We start from the raw sequence: 15194 nt of genomic DNA on the forward strand, positions 1-15194 counted from the left end.
GGCCTGTTGCCACCGGGAGGGGAGAGAACGTACGTGTGTTAGGTGGCGCGCGCTGCCGGTTAGTCAACGCACGCGGCCTGGGACTTGGGGCCCCTGGGGACAAGTTCCCTCCAAGACTTCGACGTTTAAGGGCGGTGCAATTTTCTGACAGTCCTGTTACGCATGGGGGTCACGAGATGGGGAAATGCAGCACTTCCTGGGGCTTCACACTACATTCCATTCCGTAGAGAGCTACGCTTTGTGGGTGTTCACAGCTTGCGGGAGCTATATTTTTTTAAGAGTGTGTTAACACTGGGGAGGAGGGGCGTATGCCCTGTCAGTAGTAGATTCCTGCTGCCCAGATACGGGGTTTACACCAGGTGTAAACCTGTCTGTAGTGCATTCATATACCCTCCAAGTTGGATTTGCCCTGGATAGAGAGAGTAATGGGGAGCAATAAAAACTGGATATGGAGGAGGCTTCTGCTGCCTGTGCTGGGTGCCCAGTATGAACACGGGATTCACACCAGGTGTGAAGAAAGTGCACCCAGCCTATTGCAGATCCATACTGTCTGTTAGGAGAGAATGTGCTGTGCACACTGAGTAGTGTTGAGTCTGAGGAAAATTACCCTCATTAGAGAGTTCCCATTGCCCACTTAGGTAGACCCTTGGAGAGAGCGGTTCATGCTTTCACAAAAATGGTTCACAGAAACCACAGAAAGTTCCCCATGCCTGGTGATATGTACTGTCCCTGTTAACTTTGCCATGAGTATGAAAGAGATTATACTCTGATGGGGAGACACATACTTGGCCAAGGGTTCACAATGCCTATGGGAGCTTTCGTTGGAGAGATTTCCATTGTTAAGGATGGTGTTTTGTGTTTCCCAGTCAGTTCGCATCAGGTGTGAGGGGGGAGTTAGTGGGGTAGTCTGTACTCTTCACTGTGGAACTGACCCTGCCCAGGGAGCACTCTGCTGTAGTGAAAGGGGTCTCTGATAGCCGATCCAGAGTGTCTCTGGCTGTGGTGTATTTATAGTGTCCATAGAGGGATCCCCACTGTTCATGTGAGTTTCACCATGCATGAAGGAAACCCATCAGTGGGAATTCATACTGTCCAAGGCCTATTTACCCTGTCACTTAGGAAAAGTGTGCCTAGGGAGCTGTACCTTGCCTCTGGGAAATGTATAAAAACAGTTAACTTAGTTACACAGTTCATAGAAATCAGTCATTTGCAAGGGGGGGGGGCGGTTGTTTTAGGAAGCAGGTAGCACAGGATTACCCAGGCTGTTGGGGTCAAATCCAGCTGGGCTTCTTCCCAGCTGTGTGACCTTGGACAAGTCGCTTAATCCCTCTGTGCCTGGATTTCTACATCTGTAAGAGAATGATTAAAATATAAAAATAAAAAACCCTATGGCATAGGGTTGTTATGAAGACGTACTGAATTAACACATGTAAAACACTTAGGACAGTATCTTCAGCAGAATAAAGCCTCAAAACCATTAGCTATCGTTGCAATTACTGTTATTCACAAGGAGTTTGTTTCTACCTAAAGAGCTCATGCTGGCCCTGGTTAGGTAGATCCGTTAGTTGGGGTGTCGTCCCATTACATGGAGGTCCCAAGTTGGATCCCAGGTCAAGGCCTGTACCTGAAGCAACCAATGAATGCATAAATAAGAGTAGAACAACAAATTGATGTTTTCTTCTGTCTCTTACTCCCTTTCTCTCTAAAAAGTAAATAAAAATAAAAATTAAAGTGTATGCTGTGACAATCTTACTTACAACCTTGCCCTACTTTGTGCTATGGTAGTTGTGGTAGTGTTGTGTTTTGGAAAGATTCCAGGGTTCAGCTTATCTGTAGGGCATTTATCAGTCCATCAGTAAGAATGGTCTAGCGCTTGATGTCCCAGCTGTAAAGATATTTAGCTCTGTAATCTTGGGCCTGTAACCTCTCTCAGTCTTTAACTGCTCACCTGCAAAATGGGCAATATTATAGTACTTTCCTCATAAAGCTGAGGTAAGGATAACATGAGATGTTGAATCCAGGGCCTTGCATATAGTAAATGCCCAATAAATTAGAGTGGTGATTTGAATGGACCTTAGGAAATCCCTGCCATTCAGGAATTCACCATTTCTTTGCCTCTATTCAGGGCCTCATGGTTCATAACAGGCTATACCACCCTCCAGGGAGTCATCTATCCTAATATGTTTGTGTTGAAGGGGAATTGGGTAACTTACTTTATGAGAGCATTAAGATTTTTTGTGGGGGGATAATTTTTTGAAGGTTACAAAGGCCCAGAGGGTTTATGTGGAAGGTAGGGTTTCTCCCTGTCTATGGGAAATGGCTACATTATTCAGGAATTAATAAAATGAAGATAGCAAGCCCTAGCTGGGTAGCTCAATTGGTTAGAGCATTGTCCCCATGCACTGGGGTTGCAGTTCAATACCCAGTCAGGATAGTGCAAGGCTCAACCAGTAAATACAGGAATAGGTGGAACAAAGGATCAATGTTATTCTCTCGCGTGCGCATGCTCTATCTCTCCTTCCCTTCTTCTCCTTCTAAAATCAATTTTTTTAATTTTAATAAAATAAAACAGACATAGCAACATTAAGGTTTATTGCACTCATTGGTGAGTCTACACTGCTCACAGAGTGGTCCACCCAAGCAGTGGGCACAATGTCCATGTGTTATACCACATGAAGCCATATTAACTATGGGTTCCCCTGTTCATATGAAGAGTCACACTGTCACACTCCTAATAGAAGTGACCCTGTTTCTATGGTTGGGGGGGGGGTGGAATACCCACATTACAGGAGTTGATCTTGTTGACAGAGGAATTTACACAATGTCAAAGAAGTTATGACTGTTTGTGTGGTAGAGTACACTAAGGAGGGAATGTGCCTTGAGGGGTCACACATTGTTTATTGCTCTCTCCCCTCCTATCTGGGGTCATGCTGTTTATGAGGGTCACACTGCCTATATGGGGTTTACACCATTTATATGGGTTGCCCTGTTACATGGAATTCACACAGTTTATGAACGTTGCACTGTATTGTATGGAACTCATATCATTTGTGAGGGTTACCTTATCTGTATGAGCTTTCTTGTATAGACAGTGTTTTTTGAGCACTGTCTACATGGGATTTACACTCTCCATATGAGAGTCACACTGTATATGGCGGTTTATATCAGTTATGGACACTGTACTGTCTATATGGGTTCTGATTGTGGGGTGATACCAGCTGTGTGTGTCTACGCAGCTCATACCAGCAAATATGTATCACTAGCCTGTTCTATGGCAGACCTGGGCCTAGGCATCAGTGATAATGGAGTGAAGAAAACAGACCAAACCCGTCTCTGTGGAGCTAACATTCAGCAGGACAAGCACACCCTGTTTCTGTGATTCACATCAGGGTTCAGACTCTTTGGGGTTGTGCTGGCATCAACTGTCCATGAGGGATACATTTACGGGTATCACATTGGGCATAGGGAGAAGGGAGTTCACCATCCAAAGATGAGTTTATTCCCTCATAGATTAGCAGGCACCATGCCAGACTTGGAGGATATTTCAGGCAACAGAACAGGCAAAAATAAATAAATAAATAAAATCCCTGCCCTCTTAGAATTGACACTAAAGAGGAGAGAGATTCAGAGAAACAAATACATTGTGGAAATAAATGTTAGATGAGAATAAGGGCTATGGAGAAAAATAGGGCATAAAATGGGCTGGGGATCTAGGAAGATCAGGCAAGATCTTATTGGGAAGGTGATTTTTAAGTAAAAACCTGAAGGGGATCAGTGAGAGAGCTATGCAGACTTCTGTGGGAAAAGCCTTTCAGGCAGATGGAACAATATTGGCAAAAATCCCTGAGGCAGTAATACGTCTGGCATGTTCAAGAAATAGCCAAGCCCTGACTGGGTAGCTCAGCTGGTTGGAGTGTCATCCCCATACACTAAGGTTTTTGGTTCGATCCCTGATCAATCAGGGCACACTAAAGAATCAACCAATGAATGCATAAATAAGTGGAACGACAAATCAATGTATCTTTCTCTCTCTCAAAATCAATGAGTACAAATTTAAAGAAAAGAAATGGCCAAGAGGCTGGAGATGAAGGGAACGGTGAGAGGCGAGGAAGGGGAGGAAAGGCCTTACTGACCACATCAAGAAGTTGGCTTTTACTCCCAGTGGTCAGAGGGATTGCTGGAGGGTTTGGACAGCAAAAAAACCATGTCTGATTTACTACAACCCCTCTAGCTGTGGATGGAGCACAGAATACAGGGACCGGTGGCAGCAGGAAGGCCAGTGAGGAGATCACAGGTGTGGTGGTGACAGTGGAGAGTAGCTGATTCTAAAAAAGCTAAAAGCAGAGCTGACGAGACCTCCTTTTAGGTTGGATGTTGGATGAGAAAAAGGGGTCAAGGATGACTCTAAATTATTCAGCCTGAGCAACCAGCAAAATGGTATGCGTGTGGGGGTATAACTTCAATGTGTGAGAATGGAGTTTAGGATAGAGTCCTGAGCAGAGATAGAAATTTGGGTGTAATCAGCATAGGGATGGTACATGGAGAAGAGGACCTGAGACTGAGCCTGGGGCCCTTCAGCATTTTAAGTCAGAGAGATGAGGACAGGTGAGACCATCATGGTGTTACATTTTCTTTTTGGAGTGGTCATATCCTGTTTAGGTGGCTACACTCTCTATATAGAGTAGATCACACTATTTTTAAGGGAACTACAATGTTCACAGTGGTAACACTTAATTATTTTTCACAAGGGTGGTGGCTGGTTTGTGACTCTGATTTTTATTGTCCCCACAATTTCCAGGAGTGAAGTCTGTGAATTGTTGCAACTTCTGTGGAGACAGGTTCTGTCCATGCCTTAGCCTGACAACAATAGGATAAATGTTATCTTTGTCAGGACAATAAATGGGAACAAGGACTGCTAGGTCCGTGGGAGGATGGGGGTGTCTTCACTGTTCAGACAGAGTTGTTTTCTTCATGGAGTGTTATACTTTTCATCACAGGCTGGTCTTGGGTCTGTGAGAGGCTGAGCTTTCCACCAGGCCTAGAGGGATTCATGGAGGCCTTCCATAGTGAACTGAGGGTGGGGTCCCCTTGTTCGCGTTGGAGTTGACATGGCCTTGGTTGGATGGTATGTCTTCAAGGAATGAGCAGTATGAATAGTTTTGAACACAAGTTCGCAATATCTGGGCATTTCATGTAGTAAGGATGGGGTTCACCTTCCTTGGGAGTGACTCTTCATGTTCAAAATGCAACCGAACTATCCAAGAGGGTCCACACTTCTATGTTGAAGTTGCATGGACCCCATGGAGTTATGATATTTGGTGGACAGGTTTTCACAAACCACCAGAGGTCACACTGCCCAGGGGACACTTTCAGCAGGGACTCCCATCCTGTGTGTGTGGTTCAGACACTCGCATGAGGCATGCTCAAAATTCAAGATTGTGTTTCATAGAGAAGCTGTGGGATTGAGTTACCCAACTGGGTCAGGGTGGCCCATTAACAGGCAATTTCACATTGTCAGTGCTGTGCATTTATTGTGTATGATTGGATTGAAGTCCACAAGGTCAGGAGGGCTTACATTATCCATGGGGTATATAGTTCACTCTGGTAATAATCATTACCAGTATTTATTGTGTACTTATTTCATGTCCTGGATTTCTCACAATAAGCTGGTCATGTAGGCTCTGTTAATATGCCCATTTTACAGATGAGGAAGCTAAGGCTCAAAGGGGTACACTGGCTTTCTGTCACGGACAGAAAGTACAGAGTTAGGATTGCAACCCAGGTCCCTGACTTGCTGGTGAGAGGGCAAGGATCACTACTGCTCTTATCTTTGAAATTTTGCATCATCTTTATCCAAGAGTGGGGGCAGGAAAGGTGGTACTAAAGCCTAGTGGTTAAGGTTGGTGGTTTCCAATTGGATAGGTTTGAGTTTGAGTCCTGGCTCCAACACTTCCTGATTGTAGGACTTTGGCAGACTGATTTCCTCTCTGAGCCTCACTTTCTTAATCTGTGAATGGGTATAACAATAATAATTCCTTTCTTTGAAATTTTGTAAGGATTAAATGAGATGATGCCTCAGATAGTGCTTGGTCAACATCACGAGCCCTAGGAATTTGGGACCTGTTATAAAAACGATGATGATGATGATGATGATGATGATTGCTGGACCACACATCTCCCAGTGGGTTACAGTATCCGTGGGGGAGCTGCACTGTCCTTAGGCACAGTTACATAATTAATTCCCCAGGGGCCTGACACTTCCCTGGAGGCCTTGGTCTCTCCAAGGAAGAGGCCTGAGGCTTCTGAGGCACCCATGAGGGTCTGCTGTAACTCAGCTAGGAACCCAGCAACAGAGGCTAGACTTGGAGCCTTAAGAACCCAGGGCTGATCCTGCAGGCCTTCCATCCCTGTAGCCTATCTCTCCCTGCCCATCTTCTGGGTTTCAGCCTCTCTGAGCACCCCTGCCCCCATATTCCTGTTTTCTGGTACCTAAAGAGTCTTTTTTCAGACTCTGCCTCCAGGCTTGGCCTATGAGTACTGCTTCTATTTGCCCTCTACCCAGTTGCCGGCTTGGGCTAGCCATCTGATCAGCTCTGATTTCCTGTTTCCCTAAGCCTCAGGCTCCATCCATTCCTGCCGGCTGCGGAGAACAGACTTAACACGGCCCTACGCGTTGGCCTTCATCCTTAAGCCCTGCCTTCCTCTCTTCTGGCGACCCCCCAGTGCCCCTTGGGAGCACATTTGTTCCTACTTGGTTCGCCCCCTCGCATCCTGGCCCCACCCCCGGAACCCCCGGCCCCGATGGTGGAGGTGGGGTACCTCCGGTGCCAGCCGTGTCCCCAGGACAGCTGCAGCTTGGGGATGGAGGAGGGAGCTCCCGAATGCATTCTCTTTGGTCACTTCCTCCCCAGCTGGGACTGGGACTATTTGGAAGGCCAAGACCCCATCCCCGGAGGAGCGGAGGGCACAGCCGCCTCCCCATTTCCGATGCTGGGAAATGCTTCCCACCCATTCCACCCCACCCCTGGACAGCTGCCCCCATTCAGGCTCATGGTTTGTGGGGGGGACGGGGGGGGGGACGGGCAGGGTAAAGCCAGGCTGGGAAATGTGGTCTTGATCGTCCTCGGAGGTCCTGACCGTCCTCACCCACCTAGCAGTGAAGATTCTGCCTCTTCCCAAAAGGTCCATGCCTCTTCCCTACAAGAGTTGCTGACCCCCTCCCCCAGAAGGTATCCCCTCCCCTCTTACTGGCTCCCAAAAGAAAATCTGGATCCCGCAGAGGGCAGGAGAGGAGGAGGGGCGACAGGTCGCGGGTGTCGAGGACTTAAGTTATCTGCAGACTTGGAGTCTCCGAGAAGGGTCATGACCCCCGGGACCCCATTCCACCGCCACCCCCTCCTTCCTTCCTCCCCCGTCGCGCGGCCCCTTTAAGCCCAGAGCCGGCCAGTCCTCAGTGGCTGCGCGCCCGCGAGAGTGTGTGTGAGTGCGCGGGGAGGAGGCGGGAGCAGTGTCTCCATGGCGACGCGGCGGTGACGTCGCCGGTCGGGGGGCGTGGGCGTCCCGGCCCCGGAGTGCGATATTAACCCGGGAGGCGGCGGCGGGGAGGGGAGAGGCTCTGAGAGGCGAGGCCGGGTGAAACGACGAGGGCGGCCCGACCGACGCGGGACAGGACGGGACGGGGCAGCGCGGGCGCCGGGAGCTGCGGCCCGGAGTCGGGGCGCTTCGCCCCGGGTCCCCCAGCATGAAGACCCCGGCGGACACAGGTGGGGGCGGGGGCAGCACGTGTGGGGGAGACTTGTTGCCCTGGGAAACCAGGCAGAGAAACTTTGGGGGGGTGCTGAAGGGTTCCGGAGAAACCCGAGTGATCCCCAGTTCCAGGGGACCCCCAAGCACGCGAGACCTGTTGCATCTCACGGCGTGAGCGGGGGTCTGCTGCATGGGACCCCGAATTTCTGGCTCCGGGCGGAGTGGTTTAGATACTGCGAGTCCTGGTCCTCTCCCTGTCTGGACCCCGAAAGCTGGGCTCTACCCCACTCTGGGGATAACCGGGGTGGCGGGGTCCCTCCCCGCCGCTCTGTCACGTTGCACTCTGGGGGCCGGGACGTGTGCGGGGCGTGGGGGGGGCTGTCCACTGGGCCCGCTATCCCTGGTTCCGTGCTGCGCGGTCCGGCCCGTGACCTTCACCGCAGTGCGTGCCCTGCACCGGCTTAGAGGGGGACAAGGATGGCCTTTAGGAGGAGGGCGTGAGTGGGGATCCCGGACTCGGGGTCCGAGCTACGCTGCCCTTCCCCCGTTCGTCTCCGCCGGCTCCTCGCTCCCCCGCCCTCGCGGAGTCGCAAAGTTCCAAAGCGCAGCCCGAACGTTCGAAAAAGGAACTTTTTGTTTCCGACCTTAGAACGCGCGGCTTTAAGGTGGCTCTGGGAAGACCTGGGTACGCTCTTCCCGCCGCGCCGGGGGCTGGGGGGTTGAGCAGAGTAGGGAAGGTGGGGTGGACGCGGAGGCTCCCCTCTCACCCCCCTTCCTCACCCAGCTCTTCTCTTTCAACCGGCCGTCTTCTCCCTCCGCCCCCCTCTTCCCCGCCAACTTGCTCCTCCTTAAGGGGCCAAGGTTCCCCTCCCCCGCTCGGTTGGCGGGCGGGGGGCGGCGGGATTAACCCCCCTCCCACTCGGACTTTCCCCCCCTCCCCTCCCCCGCCGCCCCCGGGCTTGAGCGGGCTGGACTTTGCGCCCGGGCGCGCTGGGGGGAGGGGTCCCAGCCGCCCCCTGCCCGTCTACCCCGTCGGAATCCGGCCCCGGGCGGGGACGGGGGAGGGGGAAGGGGGCCGGGCGCCGCTGTTCAAACTTGTTTCCTTCCCCCGGCGGCGGCTGCGGCTCTGCTCCTGTGTGCGGGTGTGTGCCCCGACCGGCCCACCCACCCCGCCCCCCCTCACGGCGGGTGGGGGCGGCTCTTAAAGGGCTCAGAGCCGGGCTCCGGCGCTGAGGAGGGCCCTTAGGGATCGCGACCGAGGAGGGGGGCTGGGGCAGGGGTACGGAGAGCTGTAGGGTCAGTCACGTGCAACCCACGTCTCTCCGGCTCTCACGGACTCCAGGGCTGCTGGCTTTGGGGGCAGCAGGAGACTCCCCTTGTTAGAGGAGTGGGCCCAGGCGCCCAGACAACCCCGCCTCATCTTCCCTCCCTGCTTCGGGCCTTCCCCTGGTGGGACCGGCTGGGCCGCTCCCCTAACCCTGACTTGGGGCCGAGCCGAGTGTGGGTTCTCCGGCTGGGGGAAGGGGCGGGGGGCCTGGCATGGCTTCTCGGTCGTTTGTCGGTGTGTCGGTCCGTCTGCCTCCTGGTCGGCGGCAGTGCGCCCCTCCATCCGATCCTCCATCCCGGCCCCTCTCTCCTGCCGCGGCTGTTTCCCACTTCCTGTTTTCTTCCCGGCTCTGGCGCCACTGAAGACTGCCTGGAGTGGGGGAGGTGGTGGGGCCCCCCCAGGAGGCCGGCGTGCTCTTCCTCTACCACCACCCCTCCCTTCCGATCCCCCTAGACCCTTAAAAAAAAAGTTTGGACAGTCAAGTGAACTAGGAGGGGGGTGTCCAGGAATTCAGTTTCCCCAGGTTTCCACAGTCTGTCAGGGAGAATCTCTACCCCGCCTCTGTGGGACCCAGGTGTGCTTTCTGGGACCCCGCCATACCAGCCTTTCCTGTCTGTTTGCTGCCACTTCTCCACCCTGTCTCACAAGGTCCTGAACCCCTCTCAGTGTCGGCTGCTCTCTCCCTGCCCCCACTGTCCCCCCATGCTCCAGACGTCCTGCACTCCCAGGCTTTCTTGGTGCAGGCCTGGTGGTTCTCTGATTTAAGCACGTGGACTCAGACACAGCACACACTCACACACACTCCCCACTCCCCTTGCCCGTGCCTGGCTCCTGGCTCCAAGGCCTGGGGAACAGAGCCCCATTGAAACACCCTGACGTCACCCTCCCTTCTTCCTTCTCCCCCCAAAGCTGAAACAGGCCCTCATGTATGCCATGTCCTGTGAGGAAAGCTGGTATAGGGGTGGGCTTGGCAGTGGAGTGGGTCCCTGCCAGGAGTGGGAACCAGGGTCCTGGCCCCTGCTGGGGGGGGGTTGTCCAGGAAGAGCACTTCACAAGGGGGCCTGGGACAGCCCTTGGCATGCAGCTCGAGGCCTTTCCAGAGTCCCCCACCTCCTTTCTGAGTTCCTTTGTGTTGCATATAGTCTCTCTCACTCCTTCTCTTCTGCAAAGTTTATTTTTAGCCTCCTGCTCCCCCGCTCCCAGGACTGTCGCTGCACACACGTTGCCTGGTTACCGGGACAAGGAGGCTGGGGTGGGTGGGTTGGAAAGGGTGGCTTTAATTTGGGGGGCAGGGTGGAAGTCAGCACACCCCTCTGGCCCCAGACTGATATCTCAGGGGCTTTGCTCCCCACCCCACCCCCCACAACCCCACCCTGGGTTTGAAAGCCAGATTGGGGTTTAGGTGGGAGGAACATGGAGCTTGGTGTCCTGGTGGAGCCAGGGGCTCTTTGGAGTCGCTTGGAGAGTTCATGGAGATGATGCTTTGGTCACTTGGGTTCCCAGGGGTTTCTGGGGCCTGGGTTCTCTAGCAGGGTGAGTATAATGGAGTTAATGCCTGGATTCCTGAAAGAAGGATGGAGCTATGGATGCTGGGGGTCCATAGAGGCGTTGTCAGGGGCTGTCACTTCTGAATGGAGCAGTGGCTGCTGATGTGTGTGCTGTGGGCCCTATCTGTGGAGCCCTGAGGGGCTGGTTTTAGGCTAGGATTTCTGAATGGGGCAAGGACTCATTGGAGAATGCTGGCCAGGAGTGGAGGAGCTGGGTCCCTGTGGGGGAGAGAGTCAGCTCTGGATTTAGAGGGGTGGTCCCTGTGGGAGCAGAAACTGCTGATCCCCTGTGTGTCCTCAAGAGGAGTCCCCTGTTGGATTCCAGGCTGGGGTGGAGTCTCATCATTGCCCCAGGCTTGGTTGGTACCTGCTGGAGCTGGGGCTTGAGCCAAGGCCAGTCTGGGGAGAGGCTGACCCACACAGCCTGGCTGGGGCTAGGGACCCCGCCCACTCTTAGCTGTCTACCTTGGCCTTCTCCCTCTAGTGGCACCAGGGCCCCTGCCCTGCCCCCCCCTTCCTTTCCTCCCCTTCCCTCCTCCCACCCCTCCATTACCGGCTGCCTAGTGCTGAATTATTGATGGTCCCTGATTACCCGGGGGTTTGGGAAATGACAACAACCGCAGCCCCCCCACCTCCTCCCCCCTAAGGCTGCCCACCCCCCTCCAGGGACCAGCCAGCCCACCACCAACCTCTATCCAAGGTTAATGCTGGGGGTGGGTAGGCAGGTGGGCAGGGAAGAAGCTGAAGATGAGAAGGCAGAAGGGGAAATAGGCTGTAGCAGTGTCTGTTTAATCTTGAGGCTTGGGCTGGGGCACTCTGGCCAGGTTGGGCCCGTGTGCCCAGGTTTGGGGAGGGCAGTGCAGCACAGAGGGTCCAGGCTTGGGGGGCCTGTCTCAGACAGTCTGGGTTTCACTCTCCAGGGAAGACAGAAGCTTCTGTGTGTGCAACTGCTGACCTCATCGTCAACCAGCCACCCCACCCCTCCTGGTCCTTTTAAGAAAAAAAAAATCCTCTCGGGTCCTGGGGTGGGAGTAAGGGCTCTGGTAGGTCTTGGGAGGGAGACAGTGTGTGTTTCTAGGAGGGAACCAGAGGAGCTGGTTGGGGGGTGGGGATGAGGGGGTGGGGGACATGACTGGCCCTGAATGGGAGTGGGGGGAATCTAGGGGGGCGTCTTGCCCCAACCAGTTCGGCCACGTGTGCCCCTTCCTGCCCCTCCCCCACTGGCAGCCCTGCCCGTCGGCCTGGCTTGGTGCCTGGCCCCCTGGCACTGGCCCCGGGACCCGCCGCCGTCGGTTTCCTGTTTCTCCCGGTGTCGCTGGAGCAGGCTCCAGCTTCCCCCCTACAGGCCCCCCCATCTAGACCCCTCACACACAGACAGACACACACACTGTCTCCCTTGCCTATCCAGGTCTTGACTTGGCTTAGTGGAGACGGATTTCCCCATGTTGAAGGTGGGGTAGGAGGTGGATCCTGGGAGGAGACCCAGAGCCCTGGACTTGGCACCCTAACCAAGAGCTACTTCCCTGCCTCCTGTCCCCAGGGTTTGCCTTCCCGGATTGGGCCTACAAGCCAGAGTCATCCCCTGGCTCGAGGCAGATCCAGCTGTGGCACTTCATCCTGGAGCTGCTGCGGAAGGAGGAATACCAGGGTGTCATCGCCTGGCAGGGGGACTACGGGGAATTCGTCATCAAGGACCCTGACGAGGTGGCCCGGCTCTGGGGTGTCCGCAAGTGCAAGCCCCAGATGAATTATGACAAGCTGAGCCGGGCCCTGCGGTGAGGAGGGCAGAGCCCCTGGGCAGATGTGGACAGCTCCCCACCAGTTGAGGAGCCCCTGACGTGTGGGAATAAGCTTTTGGCTTGACTCCTGGCTCTTGCAAATCATAGTTGTTTGACCTTGGGCAAGTCCTAACCCTTCTCTAAACCCATTTGTCACACAGAAGTGTCTTGAGGAGAGAATAATCATGGGTGTGGCCTCTAGTCTTGTTCCAGACCTGAGGGGAGAGCTGGTTCCTACCCTTTGGAAGTACTTGATTTTACTTTTGTGGCCCAGGTTTCTCAGTGTCCCTTCATGAGCAGCACCTAAAGCATGTCATGGTATGGGGGCCCAGACTTAGGTCCCCTGTGACTGACCACCAGATGGTGTCTCTACACCCACAGCTATTATTACAACAAACGCATTCTGCACAAGACCAAGGGGAAACGGTTCACCTACAAGTTCAACTTCAACAAACTGGTGCTGGTTAATTACCCTTTCATTGATGTGGGGCTGGCCGGTGAGTACTAGGGTTGGCAGACGTGGCCTTCAGGGGAGGGGAGGGTCTGTCTCTATCTCCAGGCTGGGCCAGTGGCCTTGACTCCATGTCTCTTCTCTCCTACCAGGGGGTGCAGTGCCCCAGAGTGCCCCTCCAGTGCCATCAGGTGGCAGTCACTTCCGCTTCCCTCCCTCAACACCCTCCGAGGTGCTGTCCCCCACCGAGGACCCCCGTTCACCAGCCTGCTCTTCATCCTCATCCTCCCTCTTCTCGGCTGTGGTGGCCCGACGCCTGGGCCGAGGCTCAGTCAGTGACTGTAGCGATGGCACTTCAGAGTTGGAGGAGCCACTGGGAGAGGACCCCCGTGTCCGCCCTCCGGGCCCTCCGGAACTGGGTGCCTTCCGTGGGCCCCCACTGGCCCGCCTGCCCCATGATCCTGGCGTCTTCCGTGTCTACCCCCGGCCCCGGGGTGGCCCTGAGCCCCTGAGCCCCTTCCCTGTGTCGCCTCTGGCCGGGCCTGGCTCTCTGCTACCGCCTCAGCTCTCACCGGCTCTGCCCATGACGCCCACCCACCTGGCCTACACGCCCTCACCCACGTTGAGCCCTATGTATCCCAGTGGTGGCGGAGGCCCCAGCGGCTCAGGGGGAGGCTCCCACTTCTCCTTCAGCCCTGAGGACATGAAACGGTACCTGCAGGCCCACACCCAAAGCGTCTACAACTACCACCTCAGCCCCCGCGCCTTCCTGCACTATCCTGGGCTGGTGGTGCCCCAGCCCCAGCGCCCTGACAAGTGCCCGCTGCCACCCATGGCACCTGAGACCCCACCGGTCCCCTCCTCGGCCTCATCCTCCTCCTCTTCCCCATTCAAGTTTAAGCTCCAGCCACCCCCACTAGGACGTCGGCAGCGGGCAGCTGGGGAGAAGGCTCCAGCAGGCGCTGACAAGAGCAGTGGCGTTGGCAGTGGTGGCAGCACAGGTGGGCTGGCCGAGGGGGCAGGGGCACTGGCCCCACCACCGCCGCCGCCACCACAGATCAAGGTGGAGCCTATCTCAGAAGGCGAGTCAGAGGAGGTGGAGGTGACTGACATCAGTGATGAGGACGAAGAAGATGGGGAGGTGTTCAAGACGCCTCGTGCACCTCCTGCACCCCCCAAGCCTGAGCCTGGCGACACACCTGGAGCTGCACAATGCATGCCTCTCAAGCTGCGCTTTAAACGGCGCTGGAGTGAAGACTGTCGTCTGGAGGGTGGTGGGGCCCCCACTGGGGGCCTCGAGGATGAGGGTGAGGACAAGAAGGTGCGTGGGGAGGGGCCTGGGGAGGCTAGGGGTTCCCTCACCCCAAGGCGGGTGAGCTCTGACCTCCAGCACGCCACAGCCCAGCTCTCTCTGGAGCATCGAGATTCCTGAGGGCTGTGGGCAGGGGACCCTGCTCCCCCACCCCCAGTGCTTCTTCTGCTGCCTTAACTCCCCCATGTCCTGGAGGTGAGGGCAGCTCTAGTCTCTTCCCTGCCTCCTCCCTTTCCTCTCCCTATATTTTGTATAAAACTTAATTTTTTTTTTTTTTAAATTGTGAGGGTGGGTGGGTAACCCAGGGCTGGGGCTGTCCCATCTCTGTGGGTTTCTAAGCTCCGGGCAAAGTGGTGGTGAGGGGGGAGGGAAGGGGGGGGCCACCCCCATTCTGGGGAATTTATATATCAATTGAGGTTCTGGCCTCGACGCCCAGGAACTTTTTTATTACAATCACTTAGGAAGTAAAGCCTTGTCTCCCTCCCTGTTCGTGCCTCCTATACCTCTCCCTGTCCACCCCCAGCCATTCTCAGCCTGAATCCAGCCTTCCCTGCCCCTCCAGGGGCCATGAGTGCCTGGGTTTCTAACCCCACAGGGTTACAATGGGAGGGATGGGCATTTTATGATGAACCAAAAATTCCATGTGTGTGGGGGGGGTGGGGGTCAGAGGAGGGTGAGGGGTGCCACCCATAGGCCACAAATCTCTACAAGTGCCTGCTATCCCTCTTCCACTCTTCACCCCAGCACTGGTCCAACCCCTTCACCCCCAGCTGCTCCTAGGACCAGTCCATAGGCAGGGGGGTGGGAGGGTGGGAAAGGTGTACCCTGAAACCAAACTGGAAGCCCCTTCTGCCTCCCAGCTGGGGCCCCTTGGGGTGGGGGTGGGGTCTGTGGTCAAGCCTTATTCTGTATTGGGGTTGGAGGGTGGGGGGGGGAGGAAAGTTGGGGGCTGCTGGAGAATGTATTCAGAACAATAAAACTTTGGACCTTTGGGTGGAGTGATCTGTCTCACTGCAGAGCCATAGCCTGTGTA

At 55.1% G+C, this 15194-nt stretch overlaps 1 protein-coding gene across 1 annotated transcript; it reads left to right on the forward strand.

The window, feature by feature from the left end:
- The first annotated feature begins 7610 nt into the window (after nt 1-7610).
- Nucleotides 7611-14953, forward strand: ERF (ETS2 repressor factor). Its single transcript, XM_054579505.1, has 4 exons — nt 7611-7763; nt 12161-12395; nt 12780-12895; nt 13002-14953. Exons 1-4 carry the CDS (start codon nt 7742-7744, stop codon nt 14279-14281), a joined length of 1653 nt encoding a protein of 550 aa, XP_054435480.1. The 5' UTR covers nt 7611-7741; the 3' UTR covers nt 14282-14953.
- Nucleotides 14954-15194: the final 241 nt, after the last annotated feature.

Source organism: Pteronotus mesoamericanus, unplaced genomic scaffold, assembly GCF_021234165.1.
Source record: "Pteronotus mesoamericanus isolate MK-2021 breed Mesoamerican mustached bat unplaced genomic scaffold, CSHL_Meso_final contig_538, whole genome shotgun sequence".
Taxonomy (NCBI): Eukaryota; Metazoa; Chordata; class Mammalia; order Chiroptera; family Mormoopidae; genus Pteronotus; species Pteronotus mesoamericanus.